Source organism: Carcharodon carcharias, chromosome 5 (genome assembly GCF_017639515.1).
Source record: "Carcharodon carcharias isolate sCarCar2 chromosome 5, sCarCar2.pri, whole genome shotgun sequence".
Classification (NCBI taxonomy): Eukaryota; Metazoa; Chordata; class Chondrichthyes; order Lamniformes; family Lamnidae; genus Carcharodon; species Carcharodon carcharias.
This window is the reverse complement of record NC_054471.1, coordinates 19,433,476-19,457,873: the sequence shown is the minus strand read 5'-3', so window position 1 is coordinate 19,457,873 and position 24,398 is coordinate 19,433,476. Positions and strand designations below refer to the sequence as shown.

The window sequence follows — 24,398 nt, the reverse complement described above, 5'->3', positions numbered from 1 at the left end:
GCTGGAAATCCAAAACAAAAACAAAAATACCTGGAAAAACTCAGCAGGTCTGGCAGCATCTGCGGAGAGGAACACAGTTAACGTTTTGAGTCCGAATGACCCTAGAAGGTATTTTTGTTTTTGTGTTGACATTGTGTGTACATGTTCTTTCTGTCGAAAAAGAACAGGAACCTGTGTATTAATATGTGTAGCTTCCAGTACATGTTAATGCTCCACACTGCGAGCCTAACTGACAATCTTAATTTGCTTGTCAGTGTAATTTTTAGCACACTGAGGATTATTTAGCAAATGTTGTCCAATCGTGGAATCACATCTAATGTTGGACACTGTGTTTTGAGTTTTGAGCACAGGCTAGTTGGGCACAGTCTGTACGCTGCCTGTTTTTGAACAGCAGGAAGGGAATGCTGTTTGATACGATCTGCCAGTCTTTGGGATGTATGGACTACGTATCTAGCATCACACTAGCACTGAAATTCATATACCACGTTACTCATTTGTGTGATAGGCAGAATGTCTTTTTGGCTTGATGGCAGCATCCTGTTAGTGGTGAATACCACTCGTGTTGCTACTGCATAGTAGCAGTGTGAAACAGCTAGCTTCACCTGTTGCTCAAATGTTTGAGATACCTTGCCCTTCCAGGGTAATCTGAGGTAGACTGGGCACTTTTCAAAGCCGAAAGTGATGGCCTTAGGCCCGTTCATGAGGTTGCGAGATATACAGCACAAAATGATCTGATCAGGGTAGCTATTATCCTGCAAGATGTCTTTGATGCTCCCTATTTCAGTATAAAGCTTGCAAGGTGAGAAAATGGCTTGGGCCCTATTTACAAGGCTGCCGATAAGACCAATCTTATAGCATGTGGAGCTGTAAGAGTCCTAAGGCCTTTACTGACCAGTGAAGGTAGGCTTGCGGTAGACCGTGATGGAGAACCTCCTAGCAGATTTCTCAACTACTATGTCAAGAAGGGGAGTTCATTTGACTGCCCCATTTCAAAAGTGCCCATTAAGACATGTAAGTAAGCTGTTACATGCAGCTGCGGATTTAAATGTAGCAAACATATCATCCACATATCGGAAATACGCGAGGGGTGGGAGGTTAGGTGTCAGTCCATCAAAGACACTTTTCTCATGGAACCCAACAAAGATGTTTGTGAGAGCTGGGCCTAGAGGGGATCCCAAGGCAACACCATCTATTTGGGCATACATGGTGTCATTAAAACTGAACTCAACTGTGCAAGTTATCGAGTTCATAAGCTCAATGAATACTGATTCACGCAATGGTGGGGTGTCTAGATCACCATGATATAGTACTGCAGTGCAAATATCTATGGTTTGATTAAGTGGAACATTGGTGAACAGGCTAGCAATGTCAAATGAGCACAGGGACACAGCATTGCTATCGATATGCAAGCGCTATATGGCCTTTGCAAATGTGAAGGAGTCCTTCACTGTATATATGGAAAACTTGGTCAAAACTGGTTGTAACAATTTGCCTAAACATTTGACCAATTCATGCTTTGCAGAATGGGTCATAGGTAAGATCGGGCATAAAGGGATAGTGTGTCTTGGGCTGCCCATACATACATGAATGCAGTGAACCGTGAGGATGAACTCTGTCAAACATATCACGCAGCAGCTCATCGCTCTTACACAAGTCCAGCAAAAGAAACGTTTGCTGGACTTGTGGAAGAGCGATGAGATGCTGTGTAATACATTTATGACAGGGTTTGTCCTCAGGGCTTGCTGCGTCCATGCCATTTGACGGAATGACACCTAACCTCCCACTCCTTGCATATTTCTGATGGCCAGGATTTTCCACTCCCATTTGCAATGGGTGTCACGGTGGTCAGGAGTGGAAAATCTCTTTATCGGAAAAACAGTTTGCAATTGTACGCTCCTCCTGCTGTTGGTGGATCGCGTTTCCCACTTCTGAACATCAAGATCGATATTCCCATTCGTTTGCATCTAATTACTGCTCACTAGAATCATCCCCCATGCTGGATCAGGAGACCACACACGCCAATGTGTTTCACAACGGTACATGAGCGACATGCACCCGGCGACCTGCACTATGCACCTCCATTCAAGGACTGTTTGCCTACCTTGTATTGGGCAGCATTCACACCACTGAGTGGCAGCGCCACATCAGTTTCAGGTGGGCTATCTTAAAAGTCCGATCCCACCAGACCAGCGGTAAGACAGGGGCGTTGTCTCAGTGGCTGCAGGGTGAGGGTTGGCTTGGCGAAGGGGGGAAGAGACCTTGGGCAAGTTCAGAGGCTGCAGGGCGAGGGCTGCATGGGCAAAAGGATGGGGGTGGAATGCCAGGGAGTCTGGTGGGGAAGGATACATATTTAACAGTGCAAGTGGCCTCATGATGCTGAGGGCTGAAGTGGACATGGGGTATAGGTACCTCCACATCAGAATGTCCATGGGCTAACTAACAGATGTGCACCACAAGGACAATGAGATACTGGAATTGAGGGATACAGGGGGAGGAGTTGGAGGTCTATGAGGGAGGGTAGCCTTGGTAACCTTAACATTCACTTCCTCAGTGACAAGCAGTGTTGGTGGTTTCCATTCTCGCACAGGGAGGGTCCAAGCTGGTCTGGCAGTGAGAGCTCACCACCATCACTATTTTGCTATCATCCGTGATGGCGCAGATGAGAAATATCCAGAGATCAAACCCTGTTGCTGAGGGCTCTGCAGGGTCCTCAGCTGACAGCTGACTGCAGTGGCGGCCTTCCCACAATAGAAGACAGGCACTGATCAGAGATGTTAATGGACTCTTGGCGGCATTGCAAGAAATCACCAAACTGAAGGTACGATGTGCATTCATGCAGCACTAATCACACAAACTGGCACTAATTGATCTCCTGCATTTACCTCTTGCTTGCAGCTTGGCATTTCCCCACAGCGATGATGAAGTTAAGTGCAATTGAACACCCAGATAAGCCTTTGAAGTGTGTTGCATTACTGGCGCTGGACAGTTCCAAGAAGATAAGCCTCAGGCCACCCTTGACATTTTGCATAGCCTGTGTAGGAATAGATATTCCTGTATATTCCAGACACTGCAGCCTTACAGTGCTGTGTATGAGGATGCCAGTGCCTGGGCTGAAAGCAGCCTCATCTCAGAAGCTCATGATTTGCGGGAGGGGGGTTACAAAAGTACGCACCCCGCATTGTAGATTGTTTATGTGGTGAGTATTTGCTGATGCAGGAACCAGGACCTTTAATGTACAGTTGCTCACAAGTCATTGACACAAAGAGTAGTATTGCAGTTGAGTTCTGACTCCTTTGTGTTTCTCATTGACACTGCAAAGAGGAGGTCACCAAGAGGATGGAGCTTTCATTCATTGCTGCCTGCATAATTGTAGACAGAAAGAAGAGGAGATGATTGTGAAGGAGGAGGCTGGCTCGCCAGGAGCAAAACCCTGACCAAGGCCCACAGTGACTACTCATTACGCTGAGGTTCAGGGAAACAGAAACGTCATGCTTAGATGCCTCACTACACCTAGGATGTACCAACGTCACCTGTATTATCTGCAGAAGACTGAGAACTAGTGTCACTGATGCCTCTGCATGCCCAAGCATCTGGTAACTCACACTTGCCACATCATGCATGAATTATCGCCACATGGAGTCAGAGGACATTTGTTGCCAATGGCTATGAAAATAATAGCCACACTCAACTTCTACGTCACTGGCTCCTTCCAGATCTGGACTGGTGACTTCTGCGGGATCTCTCAGGCATCCACACACGATTACATACATGAGATCACAGAAGCCCTTTTTGCCAAGGCCCACAATTACTCAACTTCGACAGAGATTAAACAAGCCAGGACACCAGAGCACTGGACTTCGCTGAGATTTCCGAGTTTCTCCAGGTGCAGGGTGCCATTGACTACTCAGGGGAGGCTGTGGCATGGTGGTGTTGTCACTGGGCTGGTAATCCAGAGACCCAGGGTAATGCTCTGGGGACTCGGGCTCGAATCCTGCCACAGTGGATGGGGGAATTTGAATTCAATAAAAATCTGGAATTAAAAGTCTAATGATGACCATGAAACCATTTTAGCTTGTCTGGTTCACTAATGCCCTTTAGGGAAGGAAATCTGCTGTCCTTACCTGGTCTGGCCCACAGGAATGTGGGTGACTCTAAAATGCCCTGAGTAAAGGCAATTAGGGATGGGCAGTTGGTGTGCAACCGTAACAAGCAAATCCTGCAGGTTTGTGCCGGATATCCAGGAAGCATCCACGACTCATATATCTTGATCCCAGAGTGACCATACAAGATCCTGGGCTGCCTCCTCAGGGACAGAGTACTCACAAAGGATGTGGTTGATGACCTCTGTGCAGCGGCCTCAGCCTCCTGCAGAGAGAAGGCATAATGAGGCTCCTGCCCAGATGTTGGTGGAGTGCACCATAGGGATGCTGAAGATGAGGTTCTAATGCCTGGGCAGATCTGGTGAAGCACTCTAGGACACTTTCCAAAGTGTGTCACGGATCATTGTAACTTGCTGTGTGCTACACAACCTGGCACTGCAAAGAGGGTCGACTTGCTTGATGACGAGATAGAGCAGCTGCATGTCTCCTTCTGATGAAGAGGACCTCCAAGGGGATGACAGCAATGAGCTTGAGGAAGCCGACACTGCAAATGAAGAGGTCATAGCACAGGCCAGATGAGGGAGGAGTGCACAGGAGGGCCTCATAGCTGCAAGATTCCAGGAGGATGGCGAGATGGAGTGAGCACCCAGTTGGAAAAGTGACCTGCATGAGGGGCCAACATGAATTGCAATTCCTATCGGTTCAACTCTGCACTTCAAAATAAGAGTCTGTAGTTCCCCAAGAGGCTCCCCTTGGCATTATCCTCTAAACATTGATGAAGACTTGGGATGATGCTCCGTTGCTAAGATGAGGCACTGTTTAGAGGAGGGCTTCTTGCCAGCAAAGGTCCGAAGGTGCTGAATCATCAAGCATCCTTGCAGCATTTCATCCACGATGGCAGACTACATGATGCAAGAGCTGATACACTATCATGAGCGGCCTCGTAGGTGGCAGCCTTCAATCAGACAGCACTGCTCAAGGCGATTCATGTCCAGCAACACAATGACGCATTGAGTTATGTCAATGGTGCAACTGATGGGTGAGACTGGGGCCAAGGCAGCTGAGGAGGTTCAGCAGGTCTCAATCCATGTCCATGAGTCACTCCTCCCTGTCACCTTCTTCTCAATCCCATTGACATCCAGCCTCTCATTCAGGGAGGGTGACATTCATGTCCTGTCAGCTTACTATAGATGTGGACCACCTGAGGGTGACGACATTCAGTCAGTGGTATTCCAGCCATTAACATGCCTCCTCTTTCACACATACATTGTGCCTTCATGGTCAACACTGGCCCTGGTGACTTGAAGGATCTCTGACACCATGAAGCCCTCAGGGTGACGTGTAGTTTCCAATATGGAGCACGCTGAAACTTCAGTTTTATATTCATCATGCCCCATTTCTCCCATCACCATTGTCTGAAGGCACGACTGGTAGCTCGTGCTTGTGCTCAGCACATCCATGGCCCTCCACATGTAACCATTTTCATGCAGCATTAGTGACTGCGGCCAGTGGTCAGGTGAGTGGATGCATAGTGCTGCATCTTTACATTGAAATGATAGCCTGTGGACACAACACATACACACACACACCTCCATGGTTGCAGACGCTCAAGCCCATAGGCTCGAGCACAAGGGCACTAGTTTGGTTGAGAGGGCCACAGTCTTGTACACCTAAGTTGGAAAGGTGCTCACACTTATTGCACAGCTTATTAGATGTAGTCAGGAAGTCACAGGTGTGGCTGTCAGACAGGGTTGCATAGTTCCTTACAGTATTGGGTCATAGCATGGAAGCCCTGGCAGATAACAGAGTGCATGGAGTCCCAGGACATATCCCCCATTCTCCATGTGTTAACACTTCTGTCTTCCCACATGACACCTTCACATTTCAGGTATGCGTACCCCATGGGAGAACACCTCTGTCTCTATGTCACACAGACAACACTGGGAAGGAGATGACCCTGAAAAGATTTGATGTGTTTTCTGCAAGAACAGAAAACATGATGGGTGGTGCTTCACTGATGTCAGAAATGAGATGAAAATGGCCAAACACCACAGTGACAAATGTGCCTGATCCCAACGTCCGCAATAAGAAACCATGGTGTGTCACCTGAGTGACTGCAACATTGCTCTCAATAAAAACAAAAGATGTGGAATGAGCCATATTCTATTTACAGTTCTGCACATTATATACATCTTGTGAAGACCTGGGCTACTGCCGCGTTCCTAATACTTCTAACTTTTCTTAACCCTAGTGCTACGTTTTGATGCATCTCTGACACCCACAGTGGAGGTGGAGGCAGCTGATAACAGCTATGCCCTGTTATCTTGGAGGGCATCCTCCAGAGGACTGAGACCTGGAGGGCCCTGGCCTGCTTAGGGTGTCCTGCTGTATGGCAGTGGCACCCTCCTCGGCCTGTGGAGCTGGAGCTGCTGAGGTCACAGGAAGAGGGGATTTGGATGTGCTAGACATTCCCGGATTTACCTGGGTGGATGGCTCCAGAGTGTCAAGCTGCTGATCCTCCTCCCTATGGGTACCTGAGGGCCCTCAGCTGACTCCTTGAGGGGAAGGGGAAGCTGGAGTGAGATTGAGCTGCCCCGCACACTTATCGCATTGACACTGTTAGAGGCCAGCTATGGCATCAGCGATGGAGTTCAGCCCATGCAGCAGTGCAGGAGTGACGTCTCTGGATCAAGGTTTCCATGGTGGTCACCATCCTACCAGTGTTGACCTCGATGCATTGACATAATGACGCAATCACCTCGGAATGTAGGTGGACAGACTCCCCCATCATCCCGTACAATCTGAGGAGTGCAGCGGACATCCCTTCTTGATGTTCCCGGGATTGTCTTTGTGGCTCCAGCAACTGAGTGAGGACCAAGTACAGAGGCCAAGTATCATCTGACTCGGACTCAACAGATTCCTTGCCTTCAGCAGTCCTCTGATTGTTCCTGCCTCTGCCTGCTGTGGTACAGATTGTGTGCTCTGATCACCAGATTGTGATCCTGAGCTTGCTCCACATCTAGATCCCACCCAGGTGTGAGTTGTTGTGCTGATGGTGAGGGGGTGGGGGGTGGGGGGTTGGGGGGGGGGGGGGGGGGGGGGGGTGGGGGGGGTGGGGTGGTGAGTTCCGTGAGTGGTCTACAATGGTGCTGACCTCAGGGTCCTCATCCAAGGTGCTCTGAGCACTGGAGCTGGGGCCCAGGTTGCCTAGGGGCATTGGGCTCGTGCCAGAAGTGCCTAGGAGAGAAAGTGGAGATTATTAGTGCTTGGCAGGCGCATAACACACAGAAGAGTGGACTCAGAGTAGCATTGACAGAGTGATGATGTGGTGCAGGATCCTAACGAGAGTGCTTGCTGCTGACCTCACTGTTGCCACAGGAACAGTCAACATCATCTCTGGAAGGTGCGATTGCTTTGTTTTCAAAGTCGCTCGGGCCCTTGTTGTCTGCCACACCATCCCCGGTCTGAGACCTCGCCCTTTTATTGTGTGTGATCTTCTCCTATAAAAAGACAAAAGGAGAGGGTGTAAGCAACATGCATGGCAGGGAAGTTGTGAAGATGGCTGGCATTTGTGGATAGTTAATGGATGGAATGATGACAAACTGAGCAGAGGGGATGGGGCCAGATGGAGATGTGAGGGTGTGCGTGAGAGAATGAGTGATGATGACTATTGAGCTGGGAGTGAGTGAGATCCCTGTGGATGTATGATGGGCATGTGAGTTTGTGGGTTGAGGGTGATGAGGTGGCTGACTTACTCTAGCGGATGGATGAGGTCATTCATCCTCTTTCGGCACTGGGTGGCTGACCTCTTCTGCGTTTACACTCACTAACGATGCCACCATCTCCCAAGCTGGAACCATCACGTTGCTGCCCTTCCTGTGGCCAGAGTGAGGGTAGTGGACATCATGACAAGCCTTTATGGCATCCAGCAGGTGCTGAAGTGAGGCATCACTAACTCTGGGGGCAGCACTCTTGTTTGTCTTTAGTAGAATGCTCATGCGCTGTAAGCATTGTGAAGTGTGTGTGCTGTCCCCATTAAATTTGGCCCCCGCATTGAGGAAGCAGTGAGGTTACATCAGGGCTGATGAACTGGAGGCTTCCCACCAGGTTTCACAGGAATGCATTATGAATGAGGGGGGATTGGGTCAGTACCAGAACCTGCTATTGCAGCCGGCAGGGCCAGAGCCGGCTTCCCTGCCTGCTAATGCACTTAGTGTCATTCTGGGATGATTCCGCCCAACATGTGGATGATACGTTTGCTATATTTAAATCCACAGCTGCATGTAATAATTTTCTTCCATGTCTTAATGGGCTCCATCCTGAGCTCAAATTCACCTTTGAAATGGAGAAGTCAAATGAACTCTCCTTCCTTGATGCACTAGTTGAGAAACCTGCCAGGGTGTTCTCTACCACCGTCTGCCACAAGCCGACCTTCACTGGTCAGTATATATGTTGGGACTCTTACAGCTCCACATGCTATAAGTTTGGTCTTATCGGCAGCCTTGTAAATGGGGCCCGAGCCATCTTCTCACCTTGCAAACTTTATACTGAAATAGGGAGCATCAAAGACATCCTGCAGGATAATAGCTACCCTGATCAGATCATTTCACACTGTGTATCACGCGAATTCATGAACGGGCCGAAGACCTTCACTTTCGGCCCGGAAAAGTGCCCAGTCTACCTCAGATTACCCTGGAAGGGAAAGGTATCTAAAAATTTGAGCAACAGGTGAAGCTAGCTGTTTCACACTGCTACTATGCAGTAGCAACACGAGTGGTATTCACCACTAACAGGATGCTGCCATCAAGCCAAAAAGACAGTCTGCCTATCACACAAATGAGTAATGTGGTGTATGAATTTCAGTGCCAGTGTGATGCTGGGTATATAGGCCGTACGTCCCAAAGACTGGCGGATCATATGAAACAGCATGTCCCAGCCACTGTTCACAACCGACAAAGTACAGACTGTGCTTGCAAAACTCAAAACACAGTGTCTAACATTAGATGTGATTCTGCGATTAGACAACATTGCTAAATAATCCTCAGTGTGCTAAAAATTACACTGACAAGCAAATTAAGATTGTCAGTTGCGCTCACAGTATGACACATTTGTGTGTACTGGAAGCTACATATATTAATACACAGGGTCCTGTTCTTTTCAGATAGGGAGAACATGTACGCACATTGCGCCCGTTTCATCTAAACAAAATAAGTGACAGCCATTCACTGGCTCATTCCCCAGGGCAGTGTCTTGACTAATCAAGAGTCAAGCTGCCTGGTTTAAATTTCTAACAATGCTTGGCAGTTAGCTGTGCATTCTTCATGGCAACGCCCCTACCAATCGGAGTTCACTTGCCAAACAATCAGCACACTCTTCTCATATAGTACAAATATGTTTTTTAAAATTTATTCACGGGATGTGGGCTTCGCTGGCTGGGCCAGCATTTATTGCCCATCGCTAGTTGCCCTTGAGAAGGTGGTGGTGAGCTGCCCTCTTGCATCGCTGCAGTCCATGTGGTGTAGGTACATCCACAGTGCTGTTAGGGACGGTGTTCCATGATTTTGACTCAGCGACAGTGAAGGAACTGTGATATATTTCCAAGTCAGGGTGGTGTGGCTTAGAGAGGAAAGTCTAGGTGGTGGTGTTCCCAACTATTTACTGTCCTTATCCTTCTAGATGGTAGTGGTTGTGGGTTTGGAAGGTGCTACCTAAGGAGCCTTGGTGGATTCCTGCAGTGCATCTTGTAGATGGTACACACTGCTGCTACTGTGTGTCGGTGGTGGAGGGAGTGAATGTTTGTGGATGTGGTGCCAATCAACTGGGCTGCTTTGTTCTGGATGGTGTCAAGCTTCTTGAGTGTTGTGGGAGGTGCACTCATCCAGGCAAGTGGGGAGTATTCCATCACACTCCTGATTTGTGCCTTGTAGATGGTGAACAGGCTTTAGGGAGTCGAGAGGTGAATTACTCACCACAGGATTCCTAGTCTCAGATCTGCTCTTGTAGCCACAGTATTTATATGGTTAGTCCAGTCAGTTTCTGGTCAATGGTGACCCCCTCCAAGATGTTGACAGTGGGGGATTCAGTGATGGTAATGCCATTGAACATCAAGGGGCGATGGTTAGATTCTCTCTTGTTGGAGATGGTCATTGCCTGGCACTTGTGTGGTGTGAATGTTACTTGCCACTTGTCAGCCCAGGCCTGGATATTGTCCAGGTCTTGCTGCATTTGGACATGAATGTGAGGAGTCGTGGATGGTGCTGAACATTGTGCAAACATCCCCACTTCTGATCTTATGATGGAAGGAAGGTCATTGATGAAGCAGCTGAAGATGGTTGGGCCGAGGACACTGCCCTGAGGAACTCCTGCAGCGATGTCCTGGAGCTGAGATGACTGACCTCCAACAACCACAACCATCTTCCTTTGTGCTAGGTATGACTCCAGCCAGTGGAGAGCTTTCCCCCGATACCCATTGACTCCAGTTTTGCTAGGGCTTCTTGATGCCACACTTGGTCAAATGCGGCCTTGATGTCAAGGGCAGTCACTCACCTCACCTCGGGAATTCAACTCTTTTGTCCATATTTGAATCGAGACTGTAATGTAGTCAGGAGCTGAGTGGCCCTGGTGAAACCCAAACTGGGCATCAGTGAGCAGATTATTGATAAGCAAGTGCCGTTTGATAGCACTGTTGATGACCCCTTCCATTATTTTACTGATGATGAAGAGTAGACTGATGGGCCTTCCGTAGACTGGTAGATGCCAGTGTTGTAGCTGTACTGGAACAGCTTGGCTAGGGGACGCAGCAAGTTCTGGAGCACAAGTCTTCAGTACTATTGCCGGAATATTGTCAAGACCCATAGCCTTTGCAGTATCCAGTGCCTTCAGCTGTTTCTTGAAATCACGTGGAGTGAATCGAATTGGCTGGAGACTGGCAACTGTGATGCTGGGGACCTCCGGAGGAGGCCGAGCTGGATCATCCACTAGGCACTTTTGGCTGAAGATTGTAGCAAATGCTTCAGCCTTATCTTTTGCACTGATGTGCTGGACTCTTCCATCATTGAGCATGGGGGTATTTGTGGAGCTTTCTCCTCCAGTGAGTTGTTCCATTGTCCCCCACCATTCACAACTGGATATGGCAGGACTGCAGAGCTTAGATCTGATCCATTTGTTGTGGGACTGCAAAGCTTAGCTCTGTCTATCACTTGCTGCTTATGCTGTTTGGCACACAATTAGCCCTGTTTTATAGCAGGTTGACACCTCATTTTTAGGTGCTGCTCCTGGCATGCCCTCCTGCACTCTTCACTGAACCAAGGTTGATCCCCTGGCTTGATGGTAATGGTAGAGTGGGAGATATACCAGGCCATGAGGTTACAGATTGAGTTTGAGTACAATTCTGCTGCTGATGGCCCACAGCATCTCAGGGATGCCCAGTCTTGAGTTGCTAGATCTGTTCAAAATCTATCCCATCTAACACAGTGGTAGTGCCGCAAATAAGTTGTTTCCTCTGATGTTGGTATTTTCTTGCGAATTGTCCTGACAAGTGTAAGATGAAGAGCTTTTTTGCAGAAACTTAAATGGTTGATCACTTGTACTGAGGCTGTAACCCCATGCTCTAGCTTCCCCAGCCCCAAGAAATCCTTTATCAGCACCTTATATGTTTCAATTATATCACCTGTCATTCTTCTAAACCCCAGGGAATAAATGCCCAGATGACTCAACCTCCTCATATACAATCTCCTCATCCCAGGTACCAGTTCAGTAAACTTGTGTTGCAATTCTTCTAGGGTAACTATGTCCTTCCTTGGGTAAGGTGGCCAAAACTGCAGATTTGCAGTTTTAATGCTCCAGGTTTGGCCTCATCAATGGCCTTGATAGTGGCTGTGAGACTTCTTCAGATATATACTCCCATCCCTTTGGAACAAAAGCTAATATACAAATTGCCTTCCTTCTTTTGCTCCAAGATTAGGACAACTTTCAGGCTTGGGCTGTTGAACAGGTGGAATCTATTTGAATAGAGATCAGGAACAAAAAAGGTACAATTACTTTGCTCAATATAGTCTATAGGCCATCAACAAATCGGAAAGATGTAGGGGAACAAATTTGCAAGGAAATTACAGAGAAGTGCAAGAATGCTATAATGGGGGAACTTTAATTTTGAGACTATAGACTGGGAAAGTGGTAGTTTAAAGGGCAAAGAAGGGCAAGAATTCCTAGGCCAAAATTTTATGTTTATCGGTTGGGTCTGTGCCCAACCCAAACGCACGTGACATGGGGTGTGCGTCCCGATGTCATCATCCAAGTGAGCAACATTGAGATTGGTGGGCGCGCATGTGAGTCTCACCTGCTGACAATTAAAGGGCCAATGAAGGCCACTAAAAACCCTATCATCCACGATTATAAAATGCCCATGCGATTTCGCGCTCGTTTTCGATTTCACAGGCAGCCTGTTTTTAATGAAACTTCATCCAAGGGCAGGAGATAAAGGATCTGGAGCATTGCCATTGTGAAGAGTGAGGAGTTTAAGAGATAGTTGCTGCTGGTTGCTTCCTGAAATTTGATAGCATTATCTCTGTTTTGAGCTTCAATCTTTGCATTGCTAGCCTTCATTTCAGAACTCACTGGTGTCTCCAAGGCCCCCGGAGGATTTATACCACGTGGACCCTTCCTGTAACCAGACAGTTTCTGTTTCTCTGGTAATGGGGATTGTCTACTCCACTGCTGTACCTCCTCTGAGGAGGAAGAGAGGGGCAAAAGGGAGAGGAGGCCAGGACTCCCTAGGCAGTGTCCAGGGGAGTGACCTGTGGAAGGAGAGGCGCAGGCACAAGGGGCGCAGGGCCAGCTAGCAGTCCAAGTTGGAAGGGGCTGTAGAAGATGCCACTATCCTGCTGCCAGGGTTTACAGGCAGCAAGGCAGCCACCTCAATATATCTGAGGTGCAATATCAAAGGAGGCTCCCTCTCTCCAGGGAGACTGTGACCTCCATCTGTCAGATGATTGGGCCTGAGATCATCCCCAACTGTGTAGGTGGACACCCCATGGCAGTGGCGCTGAAGGTCACTGTTGCCCTCAACTTCTACGTCTTTGGCTCTTTCCAGGGGTCTGTGGGAGATCTTTGTGGAGGCTCCCAATCAGCTGTCCATAGCTGCGTCAAGCTGGTGACAGAAGCTCCGTTCAAGTGGGTCATGACATTTATTCATTCCCGTATGGATGAGGCCAGCCAGACTGAGAAAGCCAGAGGCTTTGCAATGATTGTTGGCTTCCCCATGTCCAGGATTCAATCAACTGCACACACGTGGCCAGTAAGGCACCAGCGGGTCAGTCGGGTGCCTTCGTCAACAGGAAGGGTTTCCACTCCATGGGCGTGCAGACGGTGTGTGTGACCACAGGATGCAGGTTTTGCAAGTCTGTGCATGGTACCCTGGCAGCTCCCATGACGCGTACATCCTCAGACACTCCCAGGTGCTGAGGCTCTTCAGTGCTCCAGCCCGGCTGGATGGATAACTGCTGGGTGACAAGGGCTATCCATTGAAAAGGTGGCTTATGAGCCTCTCTGCCACGCAGGAATAGAGGCAGAGCAGCGTTATAATAGATTCATGCATCCAAAAGGGCGGTGATAGAGAGGACCATGGGTCTTTTGAAGATGCGCTTCTGATGCCTGGACCATTCAGGGGGAGCACTACAATACCCCACAGAGCGGGTGTCACTGATAGTGGTTACATGCTGCGCCCTCCACAATCTGGCGCTGGCAAGGGGGGACCCACTGGAGGACGAGGATCTTGAGGCAGCTCCACAGGCCAGAGATGATGATCCCAGTGGTGGATCAGAAGAGGAGCCCAGGGAAGAACATGGTGAGGATGAGTAGGCAGACCTCTGGAACCTTCAGGGAGGCAGGGATACCAGGAATGCCTTGATTCAATGATTCTTTAGCTAGGCTGCCAAGGCATTGATTTCATCTCATGCCAGGGCTGCCACCTCCTTAACTAATGTTTGAAATGACCCATTCTAAAGTGCACTCAGTGCCTGTACAATAAAGTTTAGAGCCACTCACGCCCAGCATGAGATACTGGCGTATCCTGCATTTACAAAACAAGTGAAACATACTCAGGCCATTAACACAAAAGCAAAATTTATACAATGTTGGCACTCACATCAAATGAATGTACTATAAGGTGTTAATGGTCACAGGAGTAAACAAATTAACAAAACATGGCAAACAGAAGGTCACCTGTGAAAAGTCCCTCTTGTGCTCATGGTACCTTAAACTTAGGTTTGTGAGCGCTGCGTCTTGTTGCACTGCGTTCCCCCCTCCCCCAGTTCCCCTTACTGGTTGCAGCATTGGAGGCAGCCTGCTGACTCTGCTGTCTTGTTGGCCTTGATGACCTTGATGGATGTCCTCTGGCCAGTGGAGCCTGTGCTGGCTCCCCCTGGAAGGGAGCAGCCAGTGCCATGGCTGGCATCTCCCCAGTTGCCGCAGCCTCATCAAATGCCATGGTCACTGTCAGGGGGATTGGAGGAGCTGCTGCTATTACCCAGAGCGCCCTGAGAGGAGCCTGCAGAGATGACAAGAAGCTCGTGCACCAATGTGTGGTCAGTCTGGACCACCCTGCTTGCCATTGATAGATGGGCGCCTAGCAGAGATACTGAATGCCTCATCCATCTCCCAAACGGACACTGCGCAGCTGTGTGAGGGCAACTCCAAGAACCCCTCATTCTGTCCCTGGAGCTGCCTCTCCATGAGAATTGCCACTCTCTCAATGAAGGAGGCAGTGCGCTTGGTGATCAGGGTCTACACTGTGCTTTAGTTCCGCATGGACTCCTCCATAACGGAGATCATGGCGCACAGGCCCTCAGGAATCTTTGCCAGATCCTCTTGCGCATCCCGCTGGACATACAGTATTTTCTGCCTCTATGAGGCTTGTCATCTGCCTCGGACTCAGCATGGTCCTGGTGTCCAGCAGTCCTCTGCTTCTGCCTGCTCCTCATGTGAGTGTGCCGTGCCCTCACCACGATGCACCAACGTTGTAGCCGACGATCTGATGCCTATTGAGGTGCTGGTATCTGCGCTGGTACTCACTGGGGTCCTGCAATCGTTTGTTGGATGGCGATTCTAGGGGAGAAAAACGATGTCAGAAGTATTATTCATCACACTGTCACTGTGCATGCTAGGTGCCATCATCTTTCAATGAACAATTGGGACACCAGGTTTGAGGTTTCCATTACAGATGAGACAACACAAAAACGTTCACACACTCCGACACACTCACTTCTGTGCAATGCACTCTCCACAACCGCTGGTACAGACTGGCACAGGCACGCCATCTCTGAGGCATCCTCCTCATTCCTTGGCATCTCATTCCGCATCAATATGAGCAGGTTTGGGGGCCTCTTCCTGTCCTTGACCTCTCAATGGTGTTATGGCTTCTCTTCTTCTGAAATGGCAGAGGAGCATTGATTAGTCCATTCTCTACCTGCAGTGCTATTGCAGCCTGGTCAACCCCACCTGAGGAACACCTTGCAGGGCACATCCGAGTCATGGCCCTCGACCCGCCCAGCAATCAGGCCAAGCAGCCAGAGCTCACCGCCCTGGCTGGTGCCGACGTCAGTGTCAGTTGGCACTCAAACTCTTGCAGCCCTGAGCACCACGGGGGGATGGCCGCTTCCTCACACAGATCCATGCCAACTTGGTACTCACCCTTGGCAGCAGAGTGTTGAACCTTTATCGGCACTGCACCCATGTACGCCTCACATCATGGCCACTGACCTGGGCTACCACCTCTGCCCATGCTTCCTTGGTCAGGTGCGATGGCCTCCTTTTGCCATCCCTATGGATGAGGATGTCCTGCCTGGCACTGACCTCTTCCACGAGGATTTCCAGGCACTAATCCGAGAACAGGGGTAGCGAGTGCCCTCAGGACTTGCCCTCCCACTTGGTGTGTCCCCTGGCATCCTTTAGGGAGCTGTCTCTGTTGCATTTAAATCCCCCACTGGGTCGTCATCAGACCCAGTGCCTGACAGGCTCCTGTCCCCGCCCGGCCCTTCTGACCATTGAGCAGATGTGTTTCACACTGGGCAACCCTTAACTGGCCACCCAGTGTGAAATTGCATTGGAAACACAATCCCGCCCGGGAGTGGATTATGTGTCCACTTCTGGGCCCACTAACTTGGTGCGCACGCCAAGCGTGAAACTCAGGCCCTAAAGTGCCTTCAGGAAAATTTTCTACAACAGAATGTTTCCAGTCCAATGAAGAAAGGAGGCTGTGGAAAAAGTAAAGAATCAAGATATGTGTCCAGATGAGGTGTGAACGGTAGGATAGCAACCATCCAAATTAAAAGTACAGGAATTAAGGGCAGAATCATCCCAGATTTGCATTCGGTGTGGGAGCGGCCAGGAAAAACGATGTTTTACCTTCCGGCCATGATGGCGGCTTCTCACACCATGTCAACCCAAACCCACCGCGTTAATTATGCATTCTTAGCAAACATGCCCTTCCCATGGCAGGAGGGCTCTCAATCGCTGGCTCACCAAGACATCACCTCGCTGTTTCATCATATTGGGCACCATATTTAAAGTCCAGCTGTGCGCACACCTCTCAGTGCTTCCAGCCCAGATCCTTCAGCATTTTCAATGCTGCCTGCTGGGGTTTGCATTCAGTTGTCCATCTGAGCTGAGCTGCATCTCCACCCACCCAATGATCACACTCCCATGCAGCACCTGATCTCACCCACCACAACTGTCATTTCACTTTCGATTCAGCCAACATGGTCGTGATTCAGCTTTTTGTATGCTGCCCTGTCTTTTCCCCTCCCCCAGTTACCAATTTCCTTTCCCCCATCACTACTGGCCCCCCTGCATCACCTTCCACCTCCCCTCCATGACCTGACAGCCACAACCCATTTCTTTCGGGTATGTCCAGGTGAACGTGCATGTTCCCTTCCTTCCTGAGAATCCCAACTCCAAGCACATTCACCTCCGCGACCTCCTCCTTCCCACCCCCAGGGTCTGTGTCTGCCTCCAAGTCCCCACCAACCACTCTCGATGTCCCTTCTACCGCTAACATTGAACTTTCACTTTCCCACCCTACTGCCTTGCTCTGCACTCGGTTATTCTCACCATTCCCTCGTATCCCACCCACCCTCAGTTCACTCCCCCGCAGGCAATAATGGATTCATCAGAGCTCTCCCTTGCACATTCACCTGACTCCTTCAGATGCCCTTATTTCTTCCTCCAGCCTTACTCCCTCCCTTCTTCACACTCCTTCTTCCCATTAGCCTCCCTCCCCTCTCCACGCTCCTTCCCCCGCCTTACAATTACCTCCCCAGTTGTTGTCTTCTCCCCTGTTCCCCCTCCTTCCCCTATACTCCCTCCCCCTCCCAACCTAACTCCCAACACCTTCATTCTTCCCCCCAACCTCATCCCATCCTGACACCTTCTTCCCCCCCCCCCCCCCAAGAACCTCACTCCATCCTGATACCTCCTTCTCTCCCAGTTGATCTCGACTTTTCTCTCCCAACCCCTGGGACATCTTCTTCTCCCAAATACAGCTGGACCTTCGTCTCCCCTCCTTGATAATCATCCGTTGTGAGTGGACCCTCAACGATGACTTTCCAACTTCCGTGAGCTGCTTCACAGCGGAGCCATGTCCATGAAAATACATCCAGCATGCCTTGGACATTCCTGTCAGGCTCCAGCATCTTCTGCTCCTCAGATGTCCGTGATGTGAGCAAGGCCCTGGCGGTAAGTCGTGACTTCTGCACGGCGCACTTATCAAGACGTGTTCTGCACCTACAGCAATCATGCCGATGTGGGCAGACGATCCAGCGGTGGGGGGGGGGGGCTAATTCCAGTGGGCTGGCCTTATAATGATATGCAGATGTATTATAATGAGGTTCCTGACGTCCAATGGTGGGGAACGGCGCCCGCCATCGATGGGCTGAGCGGATAATCGCAAACTGGTTTCACAATGTCCTGAAACCGATTTGTGGCCTTCTTGCCATATTGTCCACTCACGCCGCCAAGCACATCCGACACCAGCAGGCACAAAAAATTCAGTCCTAAGAAAGAAATGAGTAAAAACTGAAACAGCTAAAAAAGAACACAAAAAACTGGGAAAGTGGTTATAATGTAAAATTGTTGAACTCCATATTGAGTCCAGAAGACTGTGAAGTTCACAGTAGAAAGATGGAGTGCGGTTCCTCGATCTTACACTGACCTTAAATAGAACATTGCAGCAGGCCAAGGGCAGAAAGGTCAGAGTGGGAGCAAGATAGAAAATTAAAATGACAGGCGGCAGGGAGCTTAAGGTAATGCTTGTGGACTGGATAGGTTTTCTGTAAAGTAGTTACCTGGTCTCCGTTTGGTCTCTCCAACGTAAAGGAGGCCACATTTTGAGCTGTGAATAAGTATATTACATTGAAAGAAGTGCAAATTTACTGTTTCACTTGGAAGGAGTGTTTGGGCCTTAGACAGTGAAAAGGGAGGAGGTAAAAGGGCAGGTGTTGCATGGAAAGGTACCATAGCAAATGGAGGGAATGTTAGGGGTGACTGAGGAGTGGACCAGGGTGTCACGGGGGAAACACTACATTCAGAATGCTGAAAGCGGACAGCAGGGGAAGATGCTTTTGACGCTGGAGGTGGTGTAAATGGCGGTGGATGATCAGTTGAATATAGGCACTGGTGGGGTAGAAGATGAGGACAAGGAGAACCTTATTGTGGTTTTGGGAGGGAGGAGAAGTGGTGATAAAAGTGCAGGAAATGGAATGGATCTGCAGCCCCACCAAAATTTCAGGCTGGCCAGCGAACTCTTTAACTACCTTAATTGGACTGATTTGGGAATTGGCTGGGTTCTTGGGTCCTGCCTTCTCCCTCTTTGATGAAATTTGCTGGCAGTTGGGAACAGCAGCGCTATTTTCAACACCCGTCTGTCTCTGTTCCTGCCCCAGTGGGATCTCAAAATCCTGCTCCAGGGTTGCATTTTCCTCCCCTATACTATAGCAGTGGGAAAAGGAAACAAGCCTATTTCTGGGACGTTGCTTTTCAATGGGCCTGTGAAAATTCTTCTCTTACAGCAGGGAATTCTGCTTTCTGTACACATGTAAATGACCAGCATGCAAGATGAAATTGGGCAAGGGCTACTATCAGAAGGGGGCTGATGGTACCTGCTCGGTTCTCAGGAAAACCTCATAATGACATTGTTGGAAGAAGAGGTCTAATAATCTACACCTTCCCCTTTCTTCTGTCCTATATAGGCCACCATGACTTATGAGGGACCGTTTAAATTGTCTTCCCACTTTAATGATGTCACCTGCTCCTTTGGTTGCTGTAATGGGTGTTCTCTGCAGTGTCACTGAGGTTTGCTCTCTCACAGAATCCATCAGGACCTCATCCTGCATTTGTAAAAGCCCTGGTTGAGGGAAATGGATTCAGGAACGGGATAATGGGTAGAAGTCCCTGCCTGATCCATTTGCAGCAGGAAATGTTCTCCGGAGGAAAATCCAACTCCTGGAGTATTCAGCAGCAGCAGAATAAGGAATACAGACCTCAAGCAACAGTTTTTAAAATGTATTCTTTCATGAGATGTGGGAGTCACTGGCAAGGCCAGCATTTGTTGCCCATCCCTAATTGCCCTTGAACTGAGTGACTTGCTAGGCTATTTCAGAGGGCAATTAAGAGTCAACTACATTGCTGTGGGTCTGGAGTCACATGTAGGCCAGACCAGGTAAGGATGACAAATTTCCTTCCCTAAAGGACATTAGTGAGCCAGATGGGTTTTTAGGACTATTGACAATGGTTTCATAATTACCAATACTTAGACTAGCTTTTCAATTCCAGATTATTAATTGAATTTAAATTCCACCAGCTGCCATGGTGGGATTTGAACGCTTGTCCTCAGAACATTAGCCTGGGCCTCTGGATTACAAGTCCAGTGACATTTTCACTAATCTACATTTCCCCTAAGTTCGGAGCTTCAGCACTGCTACAGGAAACTCTCAATTTACTGTCAGTCGTAGGTGTCTCACAGGAGCAGGAAAGCAAGATGTCAAAATCCCCGAGAAACTTACTCTCAGTGCTGACTCGATCTCTTCCTGCTGGCTCTGTTGCTCTGAGCCAAGACTTTGGAGGGAGCATTAAAGTGAATAGTGGAATGAAAGGAAAATGGCTCAGGCAGCAAGTTGATGCTTGGGTTTGAGCATGAGAGAGTGGGATACTCTATATATGAAAAAAATCAGCAACTGTTTCAAAATTAAGTTGAATTTAAAATCAGAATTGTTCAAGTATGAAAATAGCACTTGTCTGCCACATTAACCCAACTACAGCCTAAGCTGTAGGTAACCTATGTAAAACGTAACTTGGCTTCGAGAGAGAATCTGGAGCTTTTTGCTCATTTGAAAAATATTCCTACAGGTAGAAGTGACGGTCAGTGAATTGAGGTGAGGCAGTCTGAGGAGGTAAGATATTTTTAGTGTCAATTTTATGTTGCATAACATTTTTTCTCTACTATCTGACTGACAATAACTGACTGCCTCTGGCATTATGCTCTTAAGACAAACTAATAGCATAGTACCGAACGCTCAGGCTATACTATTCTCCATGCAATCAAAATTTAACTTCCCAACCATGGAACTAACTACAGGCCACAAATTACTGTATACAAACCGGGGGTGGTATTTTAATCTCATCTTTCATCAGTTTTGTGACTTCGTTGTGTAGAGTGACACTGTCCAGCGCCCAGCCTTTATGTGCACGTGTTACTTCCTGTCTCATAGCAGTTAGGAATCCTGTGTACAGAATGAACACAGCTTATTTCATTGCATTTCTATGCAATATAATAAATATAAATTCTGCTTTGCAATGTGAGTAAAATGCAAACCAATTCTAACTTAGTCACTGGTTAGTTCTCTTCAATTACAAGCAACTGGTAAAGTGCATCAAGGCAATTTTATTCCAGCTCTTTTGGGTTAGCTTTGAATGTCTTCACATTACACTGGATTTAGAGGCAGCTGTGGAGATCTGTCTCTGTCCTTACCCACCTACACTGTTCCTATGAAACTCATTGCAGGTTCAAGGAACAAATCAACTTTCAACTTAGCATATTCCAGCAGTCTGGTCTTAACATTGATTTCGACAGCTTCAGGGAGGGAATGAGTGGATGTGAATACCCCCATTGGTACACTATTAGCGTATATGATATGTATTTCTCATATCGCCCCATGCTTTTTTCTTCCACCAGAGTCCTGGGCCACAGGAACCTGCTCTCCTTTACCAGGATTTCATACTTACTCCTTTCCAACTTAATCAAATAGCCTTAACTATTCTCTCAGTCTCTGGATCTCATAAATGTCATTTATTTTTCTAATTTTTGTCGTCATGCACTTTTTGTCATTCACTTTTATTATGCCGATCAGTTCTAGATCCGCCCACGAGGGGAAACATTCTCTCAGCGTGTAGCCTGTGAAGACCCCTCAGAATCTTATGTTTCAATAACATCACCTCTCATTCTTCTCAACTCCAATGAGTGTCGGCCCAACCTGCTGAACATTTCCTCATAAGACTGTCCCTTTATCCCAGGAATCATCCAAGTGACCCTTCTCTGAGCTGTCTCCAATTCAAGTACATCCCTACTCAAATAGGGAGACAAAAAACTATACATAGTGCTCTAAGTGCAGTCTCATCAATGTCCTGTACCATTGTAGCAAAACTTCCTGACTTTTGTACTCCATCTCCTTTGCAATAAAGGCCAACATTCCATTTGACTTTCTTGGTACTTGCTGTATCTTTCTTTGTCCATTCATGGGATGTGGGCATCACTGGCTAGGCTAGCATTTATTGCCCACCCCTAATTGCCCTTGGGAAGGTGGTGGTGACCTGCCTTCTTGAACCGCTGCAGTCCATGTGGTGTAGGTACACCCACAGTGCTGTTAGGGAGTTCCAGGATTTTGACCCAGTGACAGTGAAGGAATGGCAATATATTTCCAAGTCAGGATGGTGAGTGACTTGGAGGGGAACTTGAATGAACCTGAATTCTAACTTTTTGTGATTCATGTACAAGGACACCCAGATTCCTCTGTACTGCAGCATTTTGTGGTCTCTTCATTTAAATAATATTCTGCTTTTCTATTTTCCCTACCAGAGTGGACAACCTCACATTTTCCCACATTATACTCCATCTGCCAATTTTTTACCCACTTACTTAACCTATCTAAATCTTTGTGTCCTCCGCACAGTGTGCTTTCCTACCAACTTTGTATCATCAGCATATTTGGCTACAATACACTCTCTGTCCCTTCACCCACATCAATAATATAGAACTGTAAGTAGTTGAGATCCCTGTGGCACCCCACTGGCTACAATTAGCCAAACTGAAAATGACCCATTTAGTCCTACTCTCTGCTTGCTGTTCATTAGCCAATTCTCTCTCCCAAACCATGAGCTCTTATCTTTTTTTTAATTCATTCATGGCCAATGGATGTCGTTGCTGGCCTAGGCCAGCATTTATTGTCCATCCTTAACTGCCCTTGTTCAGAGGCCATTTAAGAGTTAACCACATTGCTGTGGGCCTGGAGTCACATGTAGACCAGACCAGGTAAGGATGGCAGATTTCCTTCCCTAAAGGGCATTGCAACAGTTGTGTCACAGTCATCATCAGGCTTTTAATTCCAGACTTTCCCACCATCTGCCATGGTGCAATTTGAACCCTGGTCCCCAGAACATTACCCTGGGTCTCCGGAATACTAGTCTAGTGACAATACCACTATGCCACCACCTCCTCACATCTTGTGCTCTCTTATCTTACCTTTTATGTGGCACCATATCCTCCAGTCCCACATCCCTCCCTATCTCTGTAATCTCCTCCAGTCCCACATCCCTCCCTATCTCTGTAATCTCCTCCAGTCCCACATCCCTCCCTATCTCTGTAATCTCCCCCAGTCCCACATCCCTCCCTATCTCTGTAATCTCCTCCAGCCCCACATCCCTCCCTATCTCTGTAATCTCCTCCAGCCCCACATCCCTCCCTATCTCTGTAATCTCCTCCAGCCCCACATCCCTCCCTATCTCTGTAATCTCCCCCAGCCCCACATTCCTCCCTATCTCTGTAATCTCCTCCAGCCCCACATCCCTCCCTATCTCTGTAATCTCCTCCAGCCCCACATCCCTCCCTATCTCTGTAATCTCCTCCAGCCCCACATCCCTCCCTATCTCTGTAATCTCCTCCAGCCCCACATCCCTCCCTATCTCTGTAATCTCCTCCAGTCCCACATCCCTCCCTATCTCTGTAATCTCCCCCAGTCCCACATCCCTCCCTATCTCTGTAATCTCCTCCAGCCCCACATCCCTCCCTATCTCTGTAATCTCCTCCAGTCCCACATTCCTCCCTATCTCTGTAATCTCCTCCAGTCCCACATCCCTCCCTATCTCTGTAATCTCCTCCAGTCACACATCCCTCCCTATCTCTGTAATCTCCTCCAGTCCCACATCCCTCCCTATCTCTGTAATCTCCTCCAGTCCCACATCCCTCCCTATCTCTGTAATCTCCTCCAGTCCCACATCCCTCCCTATCTCTGTAATCTCCTCCAGCCCCACATCCCTCCCTATCTCTGTAATCTCCCCCAGTCCCACATCCCTCCCTATCTCTGTAATCTCCTCCAGCCCCACATCCCTCCCTATCTCTGTAATCTCCTCCAGTCACACATCCCTCCCTATCTCTGTAATCTCCTCCAGCCCCACATCCCTCCCTATCTCTGTAATCTCCTCCAGTCCCACATCCCTCCCTATCTCTGTAATCTCCTCCAGTCCCACATCCCTCCCTATCTCTGTAATCTCCCCCAGTCCCACATCCCTCCCTATCTCTGTAATCTCCTCCAGTCCCACATCCCTCCCTATCTCTGTAATCTCCCCCAGTCCCACATCCCTTCCTATCTCTGTAATCTCCTCCAGTCCCACATCCCTCCCTATCTCTGTAATCTCCCCCAGTCCCACATCCCTCCCTATCTCTGTAATCTCCTCCAGTCCCACATCCCTCCCTATCTCTGTAATCTCCTCCAGTCCCACATCCCTCCCTATCTCTGTAATCTCCCCCAGTCCCACATCCCTCCCTATCTCTGTAATCTCCTCCAGTCCCACATCCCTCCCTATCTCTGTAATCTCCCCCAGTCCCACATCCCTCCCTATCTCTGTAATCTCCTCCAGCCCCACATCCCTCCCTATCTCTGTAATCTCCTCCAGCCCCACATTCCTCCCTATCTCTGTAATCTCCTCCAGCCCCACATCCCTCCCTATCTCTGTAATCTCCCCCAGTCCCACATC

At 48.6% G+C, this 24,398-nt stretch overlaps 1 protein-coding gene across 1 annotated transcript in view; it reads right to left on the bottom strand.

Annotated features, from left to right (window-relative positions):
* Positions 1 to 24,398, bottom strand: part of LOC121278118 (dynein heavy chain 8, axonemal-like) — a 2,067,071-nt gene that overhangs the window by 2,450 nt on the left and 2,040,223 nt on the right. Inside the window, 1 exon segment of the mRNA XM_041188205.1 lies at positions 20,751 to 20,872. Within this exon segment, the coding sequence (XP_041044139.1) occupies positions 20,751 to 20,872 (122 nt within the window).